At 43.2% G+C, this 16402-nt stretch overlaps 1 protein-coding gene across 3 annotated transcripts in view; it reads right to left on the reverse strand.

The window, feature by feature from the left end:
* lrrc31 (leucine rich repeat containing 31) overlaps window positions 1-16402 on the reverse strand; it is a 23164-nt gene continuing 6762 nt past the window's right edge. Inside the window, exons 2-11 of one of the 3 annotated variants that reach the window (XM_035991711.1) lie at window positions 15545-15698; window positions 12987-13157; window positions 9723-9866; window positions 8556-8723; window positions 8224-8388; window positions 4930-5112; window positions 3301-3468; window positions 2367-2531; window positions 1029-1184; window positions 1-695 (exon numbers count right to left, since the gene is read on the reverse strand). In XM_035991711.1, coding sequence (XP_035847604.1) covers window positions 304-695; window positions 1029-1184; window positions 2367-2531; window positions 3301-3468; window positions 4930-5112; window positions 8224-8388; window positions 8556-8723; window positions 9723-9866; window positions 12987-13157; window positions 15545-15557 — 1725 coding nt within the window. In that variant the 5' untranslated portion in view covers window positions 15558-15698 and the 3' untranslated portion in view covers window positions 1-303. Of the gene's footprint in view, window positions 696-1028; window positions 1185-2366; window positions 2532-3300; window positions 3469-4929; window positions 5113-8223; window positions 8389-8555; window positions 8724-9722; window positions 9867-12986; window positions 13158-15544; window positions 15918-16402 lie in introns of those variants that run through there. The other 2 variants (XM_035991712.1, XM_031285191.2) reach the window with 2 other exon arrangements.

Raw genomic sequence — 16402 nt, forward strand, 5'->3', positions numbered from 1 at the left:
AATATTATCAAAACTACTTATTTTGTTCTATTTTAGTGTAATCTTAGTTTCTTTATTACGTGCTTTTATTTATGAGCTTATCATTTTAAAGTCTTCCGTCTTGCACTGATTTATTCACTGACTGGTGGATGGGTGAAACACAATTTTGTTTTCATGTGGAGCATAAAAATGACAAAGAAAGAAATCTCTTGAATATTATAACTATACGTGTCTCTGTTTAAATCTCAGAGTGCTGGTGATGCTTTTTAATTCCTTCATTAGTGACGTATGACATCAGATAAGCAGCTTTTGAGTTTTGGATGCCTACTCTTCAGACCGACTCTCCTCCGGACTTTCCTGATCGGTCGCCTTAAACGACGACGCTGCCCCGTCTGTATTGGGCGGATCCCACTCCAGCAGGACGCTCCTCTTCCTCAGGCAGTGGTCCAGCTGCTTTCTGTCCCGGGAGCCGATGGTCCAGCGCTGCAGCGCCAGGCGCGTCAGCGCGGGAAGTCGAGGCAGAGCACCGAGCAGCGCCGGTAGCCAGGCCGAACACGGAGCGCAGGACGAGGGTCGTAGGCTCAGGTCCGCTTCCTCCAGCGAGCCCAGGCCTCCTGCTGCCAACAGGGCGGTCCAGCCGTCATCGCCGACCGAGCCGTTGTAGGACAGATCCAGCAGCCGCAGAGAGGACAGGCAGCCCCGTCTGCACACGGCAGCTGCACCGGACACACAAGAGTGACACCAAACTTCTCTGTACAGTATCAAGTAGAGCCCAACCGATATACAGTATCTCACAAAAGTGAGTACACCCCTAACATTTTAGTAAATATTTCATTATTTCTTTTAATGGGACAACATTGAAGAAATTACACTTTGTCTCAATGTAAAGTATTAAGTGTACAGCTTGTATAACAGAGTAAATGTGATTGAAATGAAATGACATTTCAATCATTCAAGTTCATAGGAAACAACATTACTGGTTTGTTGTGTTTTTGATATGAAAGGTGTGTGTGTGTGTGTGTGTGTGTGTGTGTGTGTGTGTGTGTTACCTAGGTGATGCAGGTCATCGGTAGTGAGCTCACAGCTGCTGAGGCGGAGCTCCAGGATGACTGATGGCTGCAAAGCGTCGAGGAGCAGCGCCAGACGCCCGCCAACCACTTTACACCAGGACACATCCACGCTGCGCAGGTACGGCACGGCCAGAGCTGACACACACACACACACACACACACACACACACACACACACACACACACACACACACACGCAAAAGGTGAAGCCAAACGGACATGAATACCCAGCTATTCTCTGACACACACTACCTAAAAGGTATGCACATAGCCATCCTTTTACGACATTATTATGACAGCTATACTAAAAGGTATGCACATAGCCATCCTTTTACGACATTATTATGACAGCTATACTTTGGAGATCCCAGTTTTCCTTACTTAACGTTATCATCTCATGAAATATTTGTTATAAACTACCCAACAAGTAGTTCAAATTAGCTCCCACTTGATCAACTACAACAGCAAAATGATATTTACACGAGTGCGTCAGTGATAATAATCCAATTACATATTCTATAAAGATATATCAATCAAAGGGCTGTTTGTCTAAATGTTTCTACTAATACCTCTGTACTTTTACCCAGGTACACTTATGAATGTTGCTTGTAACAGAGTATTTTTACATTGTGGTATTGCCACTTTTACTTAAGTAAACTATCTGAATACTTCTACCCCGGCAGTGTTAGTACTTATAGTGGTTGTAGTTCTACTTGGCAGTGTTAGTACTTATGGTAGTTGTAGTTCTACTTGGCAGTGTTAGTACTTATAGGAGTTGTAGTTCTACCCCAGCAGTGTTAGTACTTATGGTAGTTGTAGTTCTACCCCGGCAATGTTAGTACTTATAGTAGTTGTAGTTCTACTTGGCAGTGTTAGTACTTATGGTAGTTGTAGTTCTACTTGGCAGTGTTAGTACTTATAGTAGTTGTAGTTCTACTTGGCAGTGTTAGTACTTATGGTAGTTGTAGTTCTACTTGGCAGTGTTAGTACTTATAGGAGTTGTACTTCTACCCCGGCAGTGTTAGTACTTATGGTAGTTGTAGTTCTACCCCGGCAATGTTAGTACTTATAGTAGTTGTAGTTCTACTTGGCAGTGTTAGTACTTATGGTAGTTGTAGTTCTGCCCCGGCAATGTTAGTACTTATGGTAGTTCTAGTTCTACCCCGGCAGTGTTAGTACTTATAGTAGTTGTAGTTCTACTTGGCAGTGTTAGTACTTATGGTAGTTGTAGTTCTACCCCGGCAGTATTAGTACTAATAGTAGTTCTAGCTCTAGCAGTATCAGTAGTATTGAGTATATTTAGTACACAGTTTGTACCCAGAGCGGTGAAGGACTCCTGGTTCAGGCTGCAGCTGTTCAGCGGCAAACGCCTCATCTGTGTCAGAGGAAGGGCGGAGACCAGCGGGTGGACCACTCCCCCTGCCTCCTTATTGGACGACAGGTCAAGCTCCGTCAGCGCCGTCAGAGAGGGGAGCACCTGGACTGGAGACAACGAGTGACATCACCGTTACATCACTGATGACCTCACAGCTCGCTGGGGATGTAACAATTCAATTTCAATTCAATTTTATTTATAGTATCAAATCATAACAAGAGTTATCTCGAGACACTTTACAGATAGAGTAGGTCTAGACCACACTCTGTAGTTTACGAAGCCCCAACTATTACAGTGGTTGCCTCAAGAGCAAGCATTAGCAGTAGCTAGTGCGACAGCGGCAAGGAAAAACTCCCTTTTTTGTTAGGAAGAAACCTCGGACAGACCCAGACTGTTGGTAGGCGGTGTCTGACGGCACCGGTTGGGGGTGTGATGAATGGTGGCAATAATATGATGCATCGTGAAGCGGTTCAAAATGGATATAAACGTGTAAAGATTACAAAATTATAGCGGTGCAATTTTTAACAACCTAGGGCGTAATAAATTTTCACTTGTTTGACTTCAGACGTCACTACGTTTAGTTATTTTGATGTGGGATTTGTTTTAAACATCTAATACATTTTTTGTTTAATTTTTGTTATTTAAGATAAAATATAATTTCAGTGTCACTTTTGATAAGAGGACACCTCTGTTGTTTTGCACAGTTTATATAAATAAAGGAATATATTTCAGTCATTGGTCTGCAGCTCATTCTGGTTAAAAAATCCATAGAAAATCGTATCGTGAACTTAAAATCGTTAAATCATAAATAAATACAGCTCACTGTCATTCATATTAGTTTAGCGCATGCACGCACGCACACACACACACACTCACTCAGAGCTTCCAGGTCGGTGTGTTTGAGACAGCAGAGGTGGAGGTCGAGGCTCTCCAGGTGCGTGAGGTGAGTCAGGTGGAGCGTGAGGCGGTTCAGTCCTCCAGCCAGACTTTTGTTACAGGACAGGTCCAACTCTTGCAAAGCGGGGAGGCAGCGGAGCGAACCACCTGCAGGACAGTGACGGTACATATCCAAAAAGGATTAACTTAACCAAGATAATCATTTGTAGAAGGGTTAGTCGAAGGAGTCTGGTGGCTTTGAAGAGAGCAGAGATAACGGCTTCAGTTCCCCGTCGTAAAGGACTGTCTGACAGCAAGGTGAAGCGCTGAAAATACTCTAAATATAGAGTACACCTAAAAGATAATTTTTACATTAACATGTTAGCCTGTAATAGACAGGACAGCTGTAGACAGGAAAGGGGGGATAGAGAGGGGGAAGACGTGCAGCAAATGGCCGCAGGTCGGACTGGAACCCTGAGCCGCTGCGTCGAGGACTGAGCCTCTGCACGTGCATGCCGGTTCTACCAGGTGAGCTACCCAGGCGCCCAATATAGAGTACAATTATGGCCTTTTCCCAGTTTTCGCATGTAATTTCAGGTTTTTTGAACACCTGTTAACCTGCTAAAAAAGAGCAGACAGACTTCTTTCCCAGTGCCAGTAGACGAGTATGCCTGTCTGTTTACATCTTTTGTAGTTAAAAAAAATTTTTAAATGTGGGTGCCTGGATAGCTCAGTTGGTAGTGCGGGCACCCATATATAAAGGTTTACTCCTGAACGCAGCGGGCACAGGTTGGACTCGCGGCCCTTTGCTGCATGTCATTCCCCCCCTCTCTCTCCCCTTTCATGTCTCCATCTGTCCTGTCGAAGAAAGGCCTAAAAATGGCCAAAACATTATGTAAATGTCAGGAGGTCTGTTAGACAGAAATCGATGGGGTCTGGATGGACAGATACCTGCGGAACAAAACATGATTTGGCCATTTTTTTGCCTCTTTTTATAAGATAGAGTAGAGACAGTAAGAAGCAGGTTGACCCCCGGTACTGAACTATGACAGCTAGGGTGTCTGAAGAGACGAAGCAAAGATAAGAGCTCAAACTACAGAAACTTAAACTACCTGCATCAACCTAAAACTAGTCTCGCATAGCCAGACCTTCCTCCACAGCGCTGCAGAGGAGGGTCTGGCTAGTCCACACAGCATTCCGGGATGGGAGAAAAACATGCTCTGGCTTATTGGCATTTCTTTAAACCAATCACAATCGTCTTGGGCGGTGCTAAGCTCCGGACAGAGCCACGGTGCCTCTGCTAAATAGCCTCGGGTAGGAAGTTGTTTTGGTGGAACATGTGTACGTTCAAAAGTAGTTTTAGTCGTGCAACAGAAAACTCAGATTGGACAGATAGTCTAGCTAGCTGTCTGGATTTACCCTGCAGAGATCTGAGGAGCAGTTAACCATAGTCCTCACAAATCCACCGGAGGTTAGAACGCCAACACAGAGAAAGAGGAAGGGGACGGACATCCAGCTGAAAAGAGGGACATCCGGCTGAATTTCCGGCAGCACCGGAGCAATCCCAGAAGTATAACGTCGTGGATATAGACTGAACTAAACCAAACAACAAAACAGTAGATCTCCTACCGAGAGCATCGAGGCTGTCCGCCGTCAGACCGCAGGCCTGTAAGCGAAGCGTGGTGAGCGAGGCAGTGTGACAGAGAGAGGAGGCCAGCGCTCTGAAGCCGCCGGCATCAACTTCCTGCGTGAGCTGAGGATTACAGGAGACGTCCAACACACAGAGTTTGGGGAGAGAAGACACCATTCCTCCTGAGAGGGACAGACACAGGACACACACAACAGTCATGTTCTGTGGCTGTTCTCCAGTAGCAAACCTGAAAGAGAAGTATTTAAGAGAGGTTGCTTTATTCCTTCTAGTGCTGTCAAACGATTAAAATATTTAATCGCGATTAATCGCATTAATGTCATAGTTAACTCGCAATTAATCGCACATTTGTATCTATTCTAAATCCTTGATTTCTTTTTGGCCCATTATTTTTTCTAATTTTAATGCTCTTATCAACATGGAAAAGTGGATCGGCTTGCTTTGTGCAAATGTTTTTTTTAAGTTTGTTCTTAGTTGTGGTATCCATGTGCTTCTGTCTGAAGCATAGACTGTTAATATTAATAAACAGTCTATGGTCTGAAGTCATCCATTGTTGCCTGGTTTTGACGAGGGGGCAGTGAATTGGCATCAGCTGTGTGCTTGGCCATCAGCTGTGTGTTTGGCCATCAGCTGTGTGTTTGGCCATCAGCTGTGTGCTTGGCCATCAGCTGTGTGTTTGGCCATCAGCTGTGTGTTTGGCCATCAGCTGTGTGCTTGGCCATCAGCTGTGTGTTTGGCCATCAGCTGTATGCTTGGCCATCAGCTGTGTGCTTGGCCATCAGCTGTGTGCTTGGCCATCAGCTGTGTGTTTGGCCATCAGCTGTGCGCTTGGCCATCAAGTGGTATTTCAGACTGGACGTGCTGCGATGAGAGCTCAGTTCACAACGACAAAACACACAGATCACTTTGGTCTTGTCAATGGAACCATTTGGCAACTTTTTAAAAGTAAACTTTCCATTCAGAATCTTATTGGCATCCATTTTGGCGTCTGGCGCTCGCCATCCACTCAAAACGTAACGTTAGCCTACTACTCTTTGGCCGGCTTACAAGCCCAAACAAGTGTGTGCGGCGTGCCTGTTGTTCTGTTTCCGGTCTAGCTAGATCCGGTGTGGTGTTGTAGTTTTTCTAACGTTACTAGTTGTTGCAACAGCATGTGAAAAAAAACTACAAAGTTTGCTAGGCCAAAAAGAACGTTAATCTCACGCTAAAAAAATTGACGCCATTAAAATAGGTTTGCGTTAACGGCCGTTAATAACGCGTTTAACTGACAGCACTAATTCCTTCCTTATGAAAGTGTCAGGCAGTTCTCATGAACCAGCTATGCAACGTAATGCACTGGAATTCAGATGTATATATGTATTTATCGCTATATGCAGCACTGCTGCTGTATAAGAGTGCAAAAGATCAAGCGGGGTGTTTTTGTCCCAGAAAAAGTTAAGGGGAAAAGACTTTCACCCAGGAAACGGGAGTACTACTAAAGGCGACTGGTGTTTTAATTAGAGATGCACCGAATCCAGATTTTTGGGGTTCGGCCAAATACCGAATCCACTGGTTAAGATTCTGCCGAATCCGAAACTGAATACCGAATCCTCCTCCCATCCTCAGTCCATTAACACAGTAAACACATTAATGAAGTAAACAACGTTGCACAACTCGTATTCTTTCGGATGTTTCATACCAAATGTTGTAACAGCGGTGATGTTGTGTATAGTTTAGGGTCCTCGCCACCACCAGACTAATCAGCATTGTAAATTGAACATGTAGCTGGACTTGAATGGCCTTCTTTTGACTGAAAGTTCTGCCAAACTACACTTTTTCTGCTCACGAGTTCCATTTTCACTTTCTCACAGCCTACTGCATTGAACGCTCCACCTACGTAAACACCTTCCCGTAATCAACGGCGGCGCCATTACGTCGACCAGCGTAGCGCGCGGAGTGCAAGCGTAGGGTTCAGTGGAAAAAAATTCTAAAGTTCGGCAGAAACCGAACCCCGTCAAAAAGCCCAATATACAGCCGAATCCGAAGCCGAATCCTGGAATCGGTGCATCCCTAATTTTATAAACCACAATCTTTTTCTAATCTTAACTAGTTGTTTTGGTGTCTAAATTTAACTGTCATCACCGCTTGACGGTCACTTTTTGTCGGCTAAACTCAACTGCCACAACCGCTGAAACAGTGCTCTGTACCCAGCTCACAGTCACCTTTTCCCGGCTAAATTCAACGTGACATCCGGCGGCCGCCATCATTTCGTAGTATATCATACGAATTGGCGTGAATACGTTTTCGTATGATAGCATATGAACCTATGAGAATGCGTGAAAAGTGTATGTACATTAATAGAGCGCAACAGTCCCGTCCACAGCGGGTTCCGGAAGTAAAAATACAATGCAATTTCTCCATTGACAGTTGCAGTATAAGCCATAAAATCGTAACCGTCGATGGTAAACTTAAAACCAGCTTGCCGATATAACTAAGCGATTGTATATGCTCATATAGACGCCAAAAATCATGGGGCACTAACCTTGTTTAGAGATAAATGTCTTTTATTCGCGATGTCTTGGATAAGTACTTCATTACCCACAATCCTGAACAATCCCACAATCCCACAGTGATGACTCTGATTGGTGGAACTCATGCTGGTGAGGAGGGGGGGGGAGGGGGAGCTGCCTGCACGATCCGTCACGAGGATTTACGACACTGCACGAATCACGATGACGCTTCTGACGTTAGCCTCCGCCGGGAAGCTAACTTTAGCTTAGCTAACAGCTAATTCGGCTAACCGCTAGCTGACAGCTTGATTCAGTCTAAAATAACGTTAACTCAAACTTAACACTGGGTAAACTACATAAGCCGTTATATATGTTAACGGTTATTTTCAGGTTTATTTTGAGGGTCTTTTAAAGTTATTACATGCTGTCTCAGCTAGCGGTTAGCCGAATTAGCTGTTAGCTAAACTAACGTTAGCTTCCTTTGTTCAGTGGTGCGCGGTGGTTTACGGGATGAGTAGTTCCTTCGCTCTGAGATGACGATATGTACACAGTGTTGTACCTTTGACTTTTTTTTAATTATCTGTTCGTTTTTTCACTCGAAAAGATACGTTGTATGTTTATGAGTCACGTCCCGTCTGGTTAGCCTAAGGCACGGTCTAAAACTCTTTATATACGGATTTTTCTAGACGTCTATGGGAAAAATGAATGGGAATTTTACTTCCGGAACCCAAGGTCTCTCGGACGAGGGGCGGGACTGTTGCGGTCTATATGCGTTAAAATCAGTACCCAGTACAGCAGCATCAGCTGCAGTGAGCTGGCAGGCCACCAGGTGGAGCTCCCTCAGTGGCGGGGGAAGTTTACCCAGCAGGCCTTGCAAAGCGCCGCCCCGGATGCCACTGTTCCAGGACAAATCGAGGATCTCCAAGAGGAGCACGCTGCCGAGAGCTTCACCTGCACAAACGCAACATAATCCATTCATTTCACCACACAGAGCTGCAGACATTTTTTTTTTTTTTTTTTTTACAATTTTCAGATGTGAACGAAGAATTTAAAAAAAACTTCATAATTTAGCAAAAATCTGCATCCGTAGAATCGGCGTGGCCCTGATTATGACCCACCCAGAGCAGCGACATCATCGGTGTCGAGCCTACAGCTGCAGAGCCTCAGCTTCCTGATCCCGCCCACATGATGCAGGTGAGAGGTCAGCGCTTTCAGGCATCCGCCAATCAGATCGTTCCACGAGATGTCCACTTCCTCCAGCTGGGGGAGAAACTGGAGCAACGTCGCTGAGGAAGGCGAGAAGAGGAAGAGGAGGGTGAGAAAAGGAGGGTGAGAAGAGGAAGAGGGGGTGAGAAGATAAGGAGGGGTGTGAGAAGAGGAAGAGGAGGGTGAGAAGATAAGGAGGGGGGTGAGAAGAGGAAGAGGAGGGTGAGAAGAGGAAGAGGAGGGCGAGAAGAGAAAGAGGAGGGTGAGAAGAGGAAGAGGAGGGCGAGAAGAGAAAGAGGAGGGTGAGAAGAGGAAGAGGGGGGTGAGAAGATAAGGAGGGGGGTGAGAAGAGGAAGAGGAAGAAGAGGGCGAGAAGGACGAGGAGGGCGAGAAGAGGAAGAGGGGGTGAGAAGATAAGGAGGGGGGTGAGAAGAGGAAGAGGGGGTGAGAAGATAAGGAGGGGGGTGAGAAGAGGAAGAGGAGGGTGAGAAGAGGAAGAGGAGGGTGAGAAGATAAGGAGGGGGGTGAGAAGAGGAAGAGGAGGTGAGAAGATAAGGAGGGGGGTGAGAAGAGGAAGAGGAGGGTGAGAAGATAAGGAGGGGGGTGAGAAGAGGAAGAGGAGGGCGAGAAGAGAAAGAGGAGGGTGAGAAGAGGAAGAGGAGGGCGAGAAGATAAGGAGGGGGGTGAGAAGAGGAAGAGGGCGAGAAGGACGAGGAGGGCGAGAAGAGGAAGAGGAAGGTGAGAAGAGGAAGAGGAGGGTGAGAAGAGGAAGAGGAGGGTGAGAAAAGGAAGGTGAGAAGAGGAAGAGGAGGGGGTGAGAAGAGGAAGGTGAGAAGAGGAAGAGGAGGGTGAGAAAAGGAAGGTGAGAAGAGGAAGAGGAGGGGGCGAGAAGAGGAAGGTGAGAAGAGGAAGAGGAGGGTGAGAAGAGGAAGAGGAGGGTGAGAAAAGGAAGGTGAGAAGAGGAAGAGGAGGGGGCGAGAAGAGGAAGGTGAGAAGATGTCTAGACTATCTTATCAAAGAAGTACTTTGAGATGATTTTACCAAAAGTCACCAGTCCTAACCAGAGTAACCATGGTTACCTAGCTCCAGCAGGTCTGTAGCAGTGAGGTCACAGTGGGCCAGGCTGAGGCTCCGGCTGTCGCTCTTCTTCCCCAACCTCTGCAGGAAAACACACACCCCCCCCCAGCCCACGTCCCGCTCGCTCTCCGCTGCCACGGCAACACCTCAAACACAAAACACACGCATCACGCCTGAGCAGCCTTCACTTCTGTTACCTAACGGTCATTATCACCGTCGATTAATCTGGCGATTCATTGTCTGGATGAATGGATTAGTTGTTCGGTCTCTTAAGTGGCAGAAAATGGTGAAAAATGTGGATCAACGTTTCCCAAAAAGCCTGAGATGAGGTCCTCAAATGTCGTCAAAGATATTCAGTTTACTGTCACAGAGGAAAATAGTCCCATTTAACAAGCTGACATCAAATAATTTCAATTTTATTTGTAGTATCAAATCATAACAAGAGTTATCTCGAGACACTTTACAGATAGAGTAGGTCTAGACCAGCGGTTCTCAAACTTCTTTCAATAATGTACCCCATCTTGAATTGTGTTTTTAAGCCAAGTAGCCCCTGACCAGCGATAGATCTACCAAACAACAGCCATGTCGCTGAAAAACATTTAAAGCAGCCATATTCTGCTCATTTTCAGGTTCATAATTGTATTTTAAGGTTGTACCAGAATAGGTTTACATGGTTTAATTTTCAAAAAACACCATATTTGTGTTGTACTGCACCGCTCTCTCTCACTGCTGCAGATCCTCTTTTCAGCTGGTCTCTGTTTTAGCTACAGAGTGAGACCTCTTTTCTTCTTCTTCTTCTGTACTATCTTTGATTGCACTGCACATGCCCAGTAGCTCAGATGTAGATCATGTCAGCTAGCTAGCTCCATAGACAGTAAAAGAAAGGCTGTTTCTACAACTTTGGTCAGTTACAAGGCAGGATTAGCTGGGAGACTTCTAAATGAGGGCGCACATGGAAGTAGTTCTTTTGTAGATTATGGTGAACTTGTGTGGTGTTGTAGCAGTGCTTTGCTACTGAGAACGAGGTAGCATGCTAACGCTACGAGCTAATGGTTGCGGTTAGCCTGCTCGTTTCGGCTTGTGACGTCACAAGCCGTGCCGATTTTGAACAGCTCACCCAGAGACTGAAGGCAGGACACATTCAGAAACCGTATCTCACTCTAAACAGCATGGATGGATTTTTTTCAAAGTTTGTATGTGTGTGGAAGCACCAGAGACACAAAATAACTCCCCAAATCCCAGAAAAAGTGTTTTTTTCATAATATGGGCACTTTAAAGGCTGATGAAAAAAAGTCGGTAGAAAGAAGGAAGAAAGGCAAGATAGGTGGAAAATAGTATCAAAAAAACAGCAACAGACTTGTAAAAAAAAACACATTAGAAAGAAGGAAGAGAAAACTTAGAAAAAAGTGACAAAAACCTTGAAAAAGGCGGATTAAAAAAAAAAAAAAGACGGAAAAGGAAGGAAGGAAGGAAGGAAGGAAGGAAGGCAGTAGCCTCGTGAGACCGTCCTGATCTCGCAAGCTCCAGTTTTCCACTCGCAGATCAGTCTGGCATCTTGAGATAGAGAAATTTTGGAGCCGTTTGACAAACGACCGACCAATCAGCATTGGTTTTGGGGCGGGTTTAGGTGTGACGCAACAGGAAGCGACTGTTCAGTCTAAACAACGTGGCGGCGTCCACGGATGAGATGAGCGTAGCTATCGTGCAAGTTTTATCCGAATTAGAAAGTATTCCTTCATTGAAAGAAGAGCAAAAAACGGCACAGGAGGCTTTTCTCGGAGGAAAAGATGTTTTTGCTCTTCTGGTTTCGGCAAGAGCTTGATATATATCGTTGATCTGATTGGTTGATTTGGCCCGTCTATCACCTGTTGTGGCGAAATTTCTGTTAACATGATTCTCTATATATTTTTCTGATTTATTTCTTTTATGTTTCCGCCACAGATGTAAAGGGAGTTTATTTCACTGACTGATCTCACACGTAGACTTTTAAATCTTCTCTGACGCCTGAGAGTCTGCTGAAATGTAGATGGACTCTGTCTGAACAGATAGGGGCTACGAGGTCACCCTAAAACTATCTCTCCCGATACATTTAGTTTTCCCGTGCCAGTTGAGATGCAACTGGGGGGGTGAAAGTCGTACAGGGAGGAGGAGGCGAAATGGCTCCAAGATGTCTCTTGTGTTTTTTGATTGTCTTCATGTGTATCAGATTGTCTGTGAGAAATGTAGAGTCATAATAAGCCAAGTGCGTGTGTGCTGTCACTCTGAAGATGTATTTAAGTTCAGTGTTTCTGTTCACTCATTTGAAGAGGCCTTTTGTGGTTTGTATGCTTCCTTGTAAACTTGCAAGTTTATAATAAAATACAAAAACCTAACTTGGCTTAGTCTACGACTGTTCTTTTATTTTTGTTTCACAATTCTATTTTCTTTCCAAAACATCTACACCTGCTGCAAAGAAAACTTCCACCACACACCAACATAGGTGGTGACTGATAGACAGATGGTTTATCCAATCAGCTAACCAGGATTTTCGCCCCTTCCCAAAAGTTCTCCAACGGAAAGTTCCCAGATGGATATGCCGAGCAAATGCGAAGCGATCCATCTGGCGGAGTCAGGTTAGGAAGGTAAGAACTGGTGGAAAATAAATAACAAAATAACAAAAACTTTGAAAAAAAGCATTCACGTACCCCCTACAGTCCTCCAAAGTACCCCTTGGGGTACACGTACCTCCATTTGAGAAACACTGGTCTAGACCACACTCTATAATTTATAAAGTCCCAACTATTCTAGTGATTCCCATCAGAGAAGTTTAATTACGGCTATAATGACTTCGCCCTGCTGTTGTCCTCGCGGTCAAACTTGACCCGTTTTTCAAAGTTTCTACACAGAAAATATGGGTTTCTTTTAACCAAATTGCCCAAAAAACACAACATGGTTGGTTCAATACAACATTCTTCGCAATATCATAGAATTCCGGATGTTATATTTTACAGCTTTTGGGGAAGAAAAAACAAACAAAAAAAACGATTTTAATGGTTTAAAAACCTTTTCCTGACCAAAGTCTTCCTCGGATTTTAACTTAATTGTCAAAATATTTTATATTCATAAAGTGAAATGTTCATGCCATTGGATCTCTAAAGAGTTGCTGGATATTGTTCCTCTTGTCCACACTGACTGTTTACAGATCCTTTTCCCTGCACTCTGTATATTTGCACTCTTCACACGTTGTATCGCGCGGCTGCTGCACAGCAACTTCCCTTCCTGCTCACCTGAGCTCTGTCCTCTCTCCTCCCTGCCCTCCGCCTCCCCGTCCTCAGGGATCCCCGTCCGGTCTCGGGACAGGAAGCGTCCCAGCGGCTTCCTGTCTGCGGCCGTGCGTTTCCTGCGGATCTGGCTCATGATGAGGTCGAGAGGGGAACGCCTCTGACTGACTCTCGTCTCTGAAAATAATCACCATTCGAATGAACTGACACACCAAAACACATCACTTTCGCCTTCACATGCACTTCATTTCTCAAATAAATCAAGGATGTTCATCACAAATGCTATTATTAAAATGTTTTTAAAGTTATCTGTTCATTGCTGCTTTATGGAGTCTCTAGAAATGAAAGGCTTGTATGACCATGTGCATGTTAACAGGGTTACGCATGTTTAATTAAGCCTAATAAATGACCCTTCAGAGGTAGTTAGTTACCATTAACTTCCTATTAAACGCACTCAAATAGGACAATAGGGCATTTGAGATTATGGGCATTTCTTCAACATGTAAGAAAAGAAAAGAAAAAAGACTTTATTGATCCCTAGAGGAGAAATGAGATGTTTCTGCATCACAACAAACAGACCAGATCAAATACAATAGGAGAACTAAACCATTAATCAAAGTTCATTTAAAATAAGAAGAGGAGAGTAAACTGCATTTGTGTATTTTTTTTAATTAGAATTGAAGCATTCAAAATAATGGATTTTGGCTTCAAATAATGTAATAATATCACTTCTCCTCCATCATTGTCAGAAAGCTTACTTCATTTGAAAGGAGGATGGCATAAATTAAGGAGAGATTAATAAGTAAATAGACTACAAAAATGTAGTATAGTAAATTACTATTTAATTACTAGATCTTCCACCGGGGTCAGCCCAATGTTCCCACAGCCCTATGTTCCCAAATTTCTAAGATTTTTCTTAAAATTAGGCCCTATGTTCCCATATTTCTAAGATTTTTCTTAAAATTAGGCCCTATGTTCCCAAATTTCTAAGATTTTTCTTAAAATTAGGCCCTATGTTCCCACATTTCTAAGATATTTCTTAAAATTAGGCCCTATGTTCCCACATTTCTAAGATTTTTCTTAAAATTAGGCCCTATGTTCCCATATTTCTAAGATTTTTCTTAAAATTAGGCCCTATGTTCTCACATTTCTAAGATATTTCTTAAAATTAGGCCCTATGTTCCCACATTTCTAAGATTTTGCTTAAAATTAGACCCTATGTTCCCACATTTCTAAGATTTTTCTTAGAATTAGGCCCTATGTTCCCACATTTCTAAGATTTTTCTTAAAATTAGGCCCTATGTTCCCACATTTCTAAGATATTTCTTAAAATTAGGCCCTATGTTCCCACATTTCTAAGATATTTCTTAAAATTAGGCCCTATGTTCCCACATTTCTAAGATATTTCTTAAAATTAGGCCCTATGTTCCCACATTTCTAAGATTTTTCTTAAAATTAGGCCCTATGTTCCCACATTTCTAAGATTTTTCTTAAAATTAGGCCCTATGTTCCCACATTTCTAAGATTTTTCTTAAAATTAGGCCCTATGTTCCCACATTTCTAAGATTTTTCTTAAAATTAGGCCCTATGTTCCCACATTTCTAAGATTTTTCTTAAAATTAGGCCCTATGTTCCCACATTTCTAAGATTTTTCTTAAAATTAGGCCCTATGTTCCCACATTTCTAAGATTTTTCTTAAAATCAGGCCCTATGTTCCCACATTTCTAGGACATTTTCAAAATTAGGTCTTGTGTTCCTACATTTCCCTTCAATTTAAGCCCTATCCTCCCACAACATTTTTTAGGGTTAGGGGTTAGGGGGATCAAGGGTTAGGGCACACGTGTCAAACTCAAGGCCCGTGGCCAAATCCGGCCCCTTGCTAATTTTGATCCGGCCCCTTGCTTGCCCACCTACTTTTTGTCACTTTTCACAACATTTTTTAATCTACATTTTCGATGCTTTTTCCAAACGTTTTTGGCATTTTCTTTGACATTTTTGTCGACCAAACTGTAAGTGAGAAGCCTATATGAGACTACAGTCAAAGATATTTGACATAAAAAGGAATAAAATACGTCTGGCCCTTGACGTGATTCTCATTTTCTAGTGTGGCCCTCTGGGAAGTTGAGTTTGACACCCCTGGGTTAGGGGGATAAAATCTGATACAAATTTATTAATTAAGGAAATGTGGGAACATAGGGGCCTAATTTTGGAAAAAAATCTTAGAAATGTGGAAACTGTGGGAACACAGGGCTGTGGGAACATAGGCACGCTCCCCTTCCACCAATCAACCCATGATACAAATCCTTAAATCCCATTTTAAACGTTTAAACTAGGGATGAAACCTTTAATACACCCTAGTCTACAGACAGTAGGTCTACGGTGGGAAATCTGACACATTATGGATGTAAAGTGAAGGTTGTTTCTACAGAGGAAGACGCCTGGAAACCCCCCCCAAGACAGAAATCACTACCGGTGTGGGTTCAGTCCTGTAGGCTCACTGTCAAATCTCTGCTGCACGATTCTAAACTTCTACTGTTCCTCTACTAACAGTTAACTCGTCTTACCTGCAGACTCCATGAGCGGGTTTGAAGGGCTCAGCTCCGAAAACAAAAAGCAAAGGATAGAAAATAAATAAATACAAACTCGAGTGTGTTTATCTGCTGTTACTCGTCACGGTGATGCGTTCAAGTCCGAACATGAAGAGATAATAGATAAAAAATAAAAATAAATAAATACAACACAAAACCGGCACCGACTCTCAGTAAAGTCACATTTAACTAAATCCCATCTGCAGCTAAACTTTGAGAATCACTACTTTGATGACTGATCAGCTCCCCTCTCTCTCTCTCTCTGCCCGGAGGTTAAAACCTGGATGACGTCACGTCCCGTGCTCGTCAGGTGGATCATCCCGGAAGTGCGACAACACCTTCAGTAAATGCTAAATGTTGGCATCATCATCATCACTGTGCACGAGGATCCACTTACTCTTCAGTGAACTGAGACAACCACAGATGGAAGTACTCCAGTAAAAGTCACACAAATACAAGTATATAAGTATTAGCAACAAATATACTCAAAGTAAAAGAACTTGGCCCATTCCAGATGGAAGCATTTCGTGTCATTGGATTATATTTATGGATGAATGTATTTATTAAAATAAAAAAAGTGCTCTGTGTATATGTAAGAGGAAATTTATTTTATGTTTGTATTGTTTCAATGTTGCCATGCGAAGCACCGTTAGTAAAGTTATCACTTTAACGTTGCTGCTGTGGTTTTGTGGAGCTAATTTTAATGGATATACATGTTATATTATATATATATATATATATATATATTTTTTTTTTTTTTTTACTTTATATACACTGCAGATCAACACATGAAGTTATGGAGTATTAAATCCTTTTGACCTTTGAAAGTTGAAT

The sequence above is a fragment of the Sander lucioperca genome, chromosome 14, assembly GCF_008315115.2.
Source record: "Sander lucioperca isolate FBNREF2018 chromosome 14, SLUC_FBN_1.2, whole genome shotgun sequence".
NCBI classification, from domain to species: Eukaryota; Metazoa; Chordata; class Actinopteri; order Perciformes; family Percidae; genus Sander; species Sander lucioperca.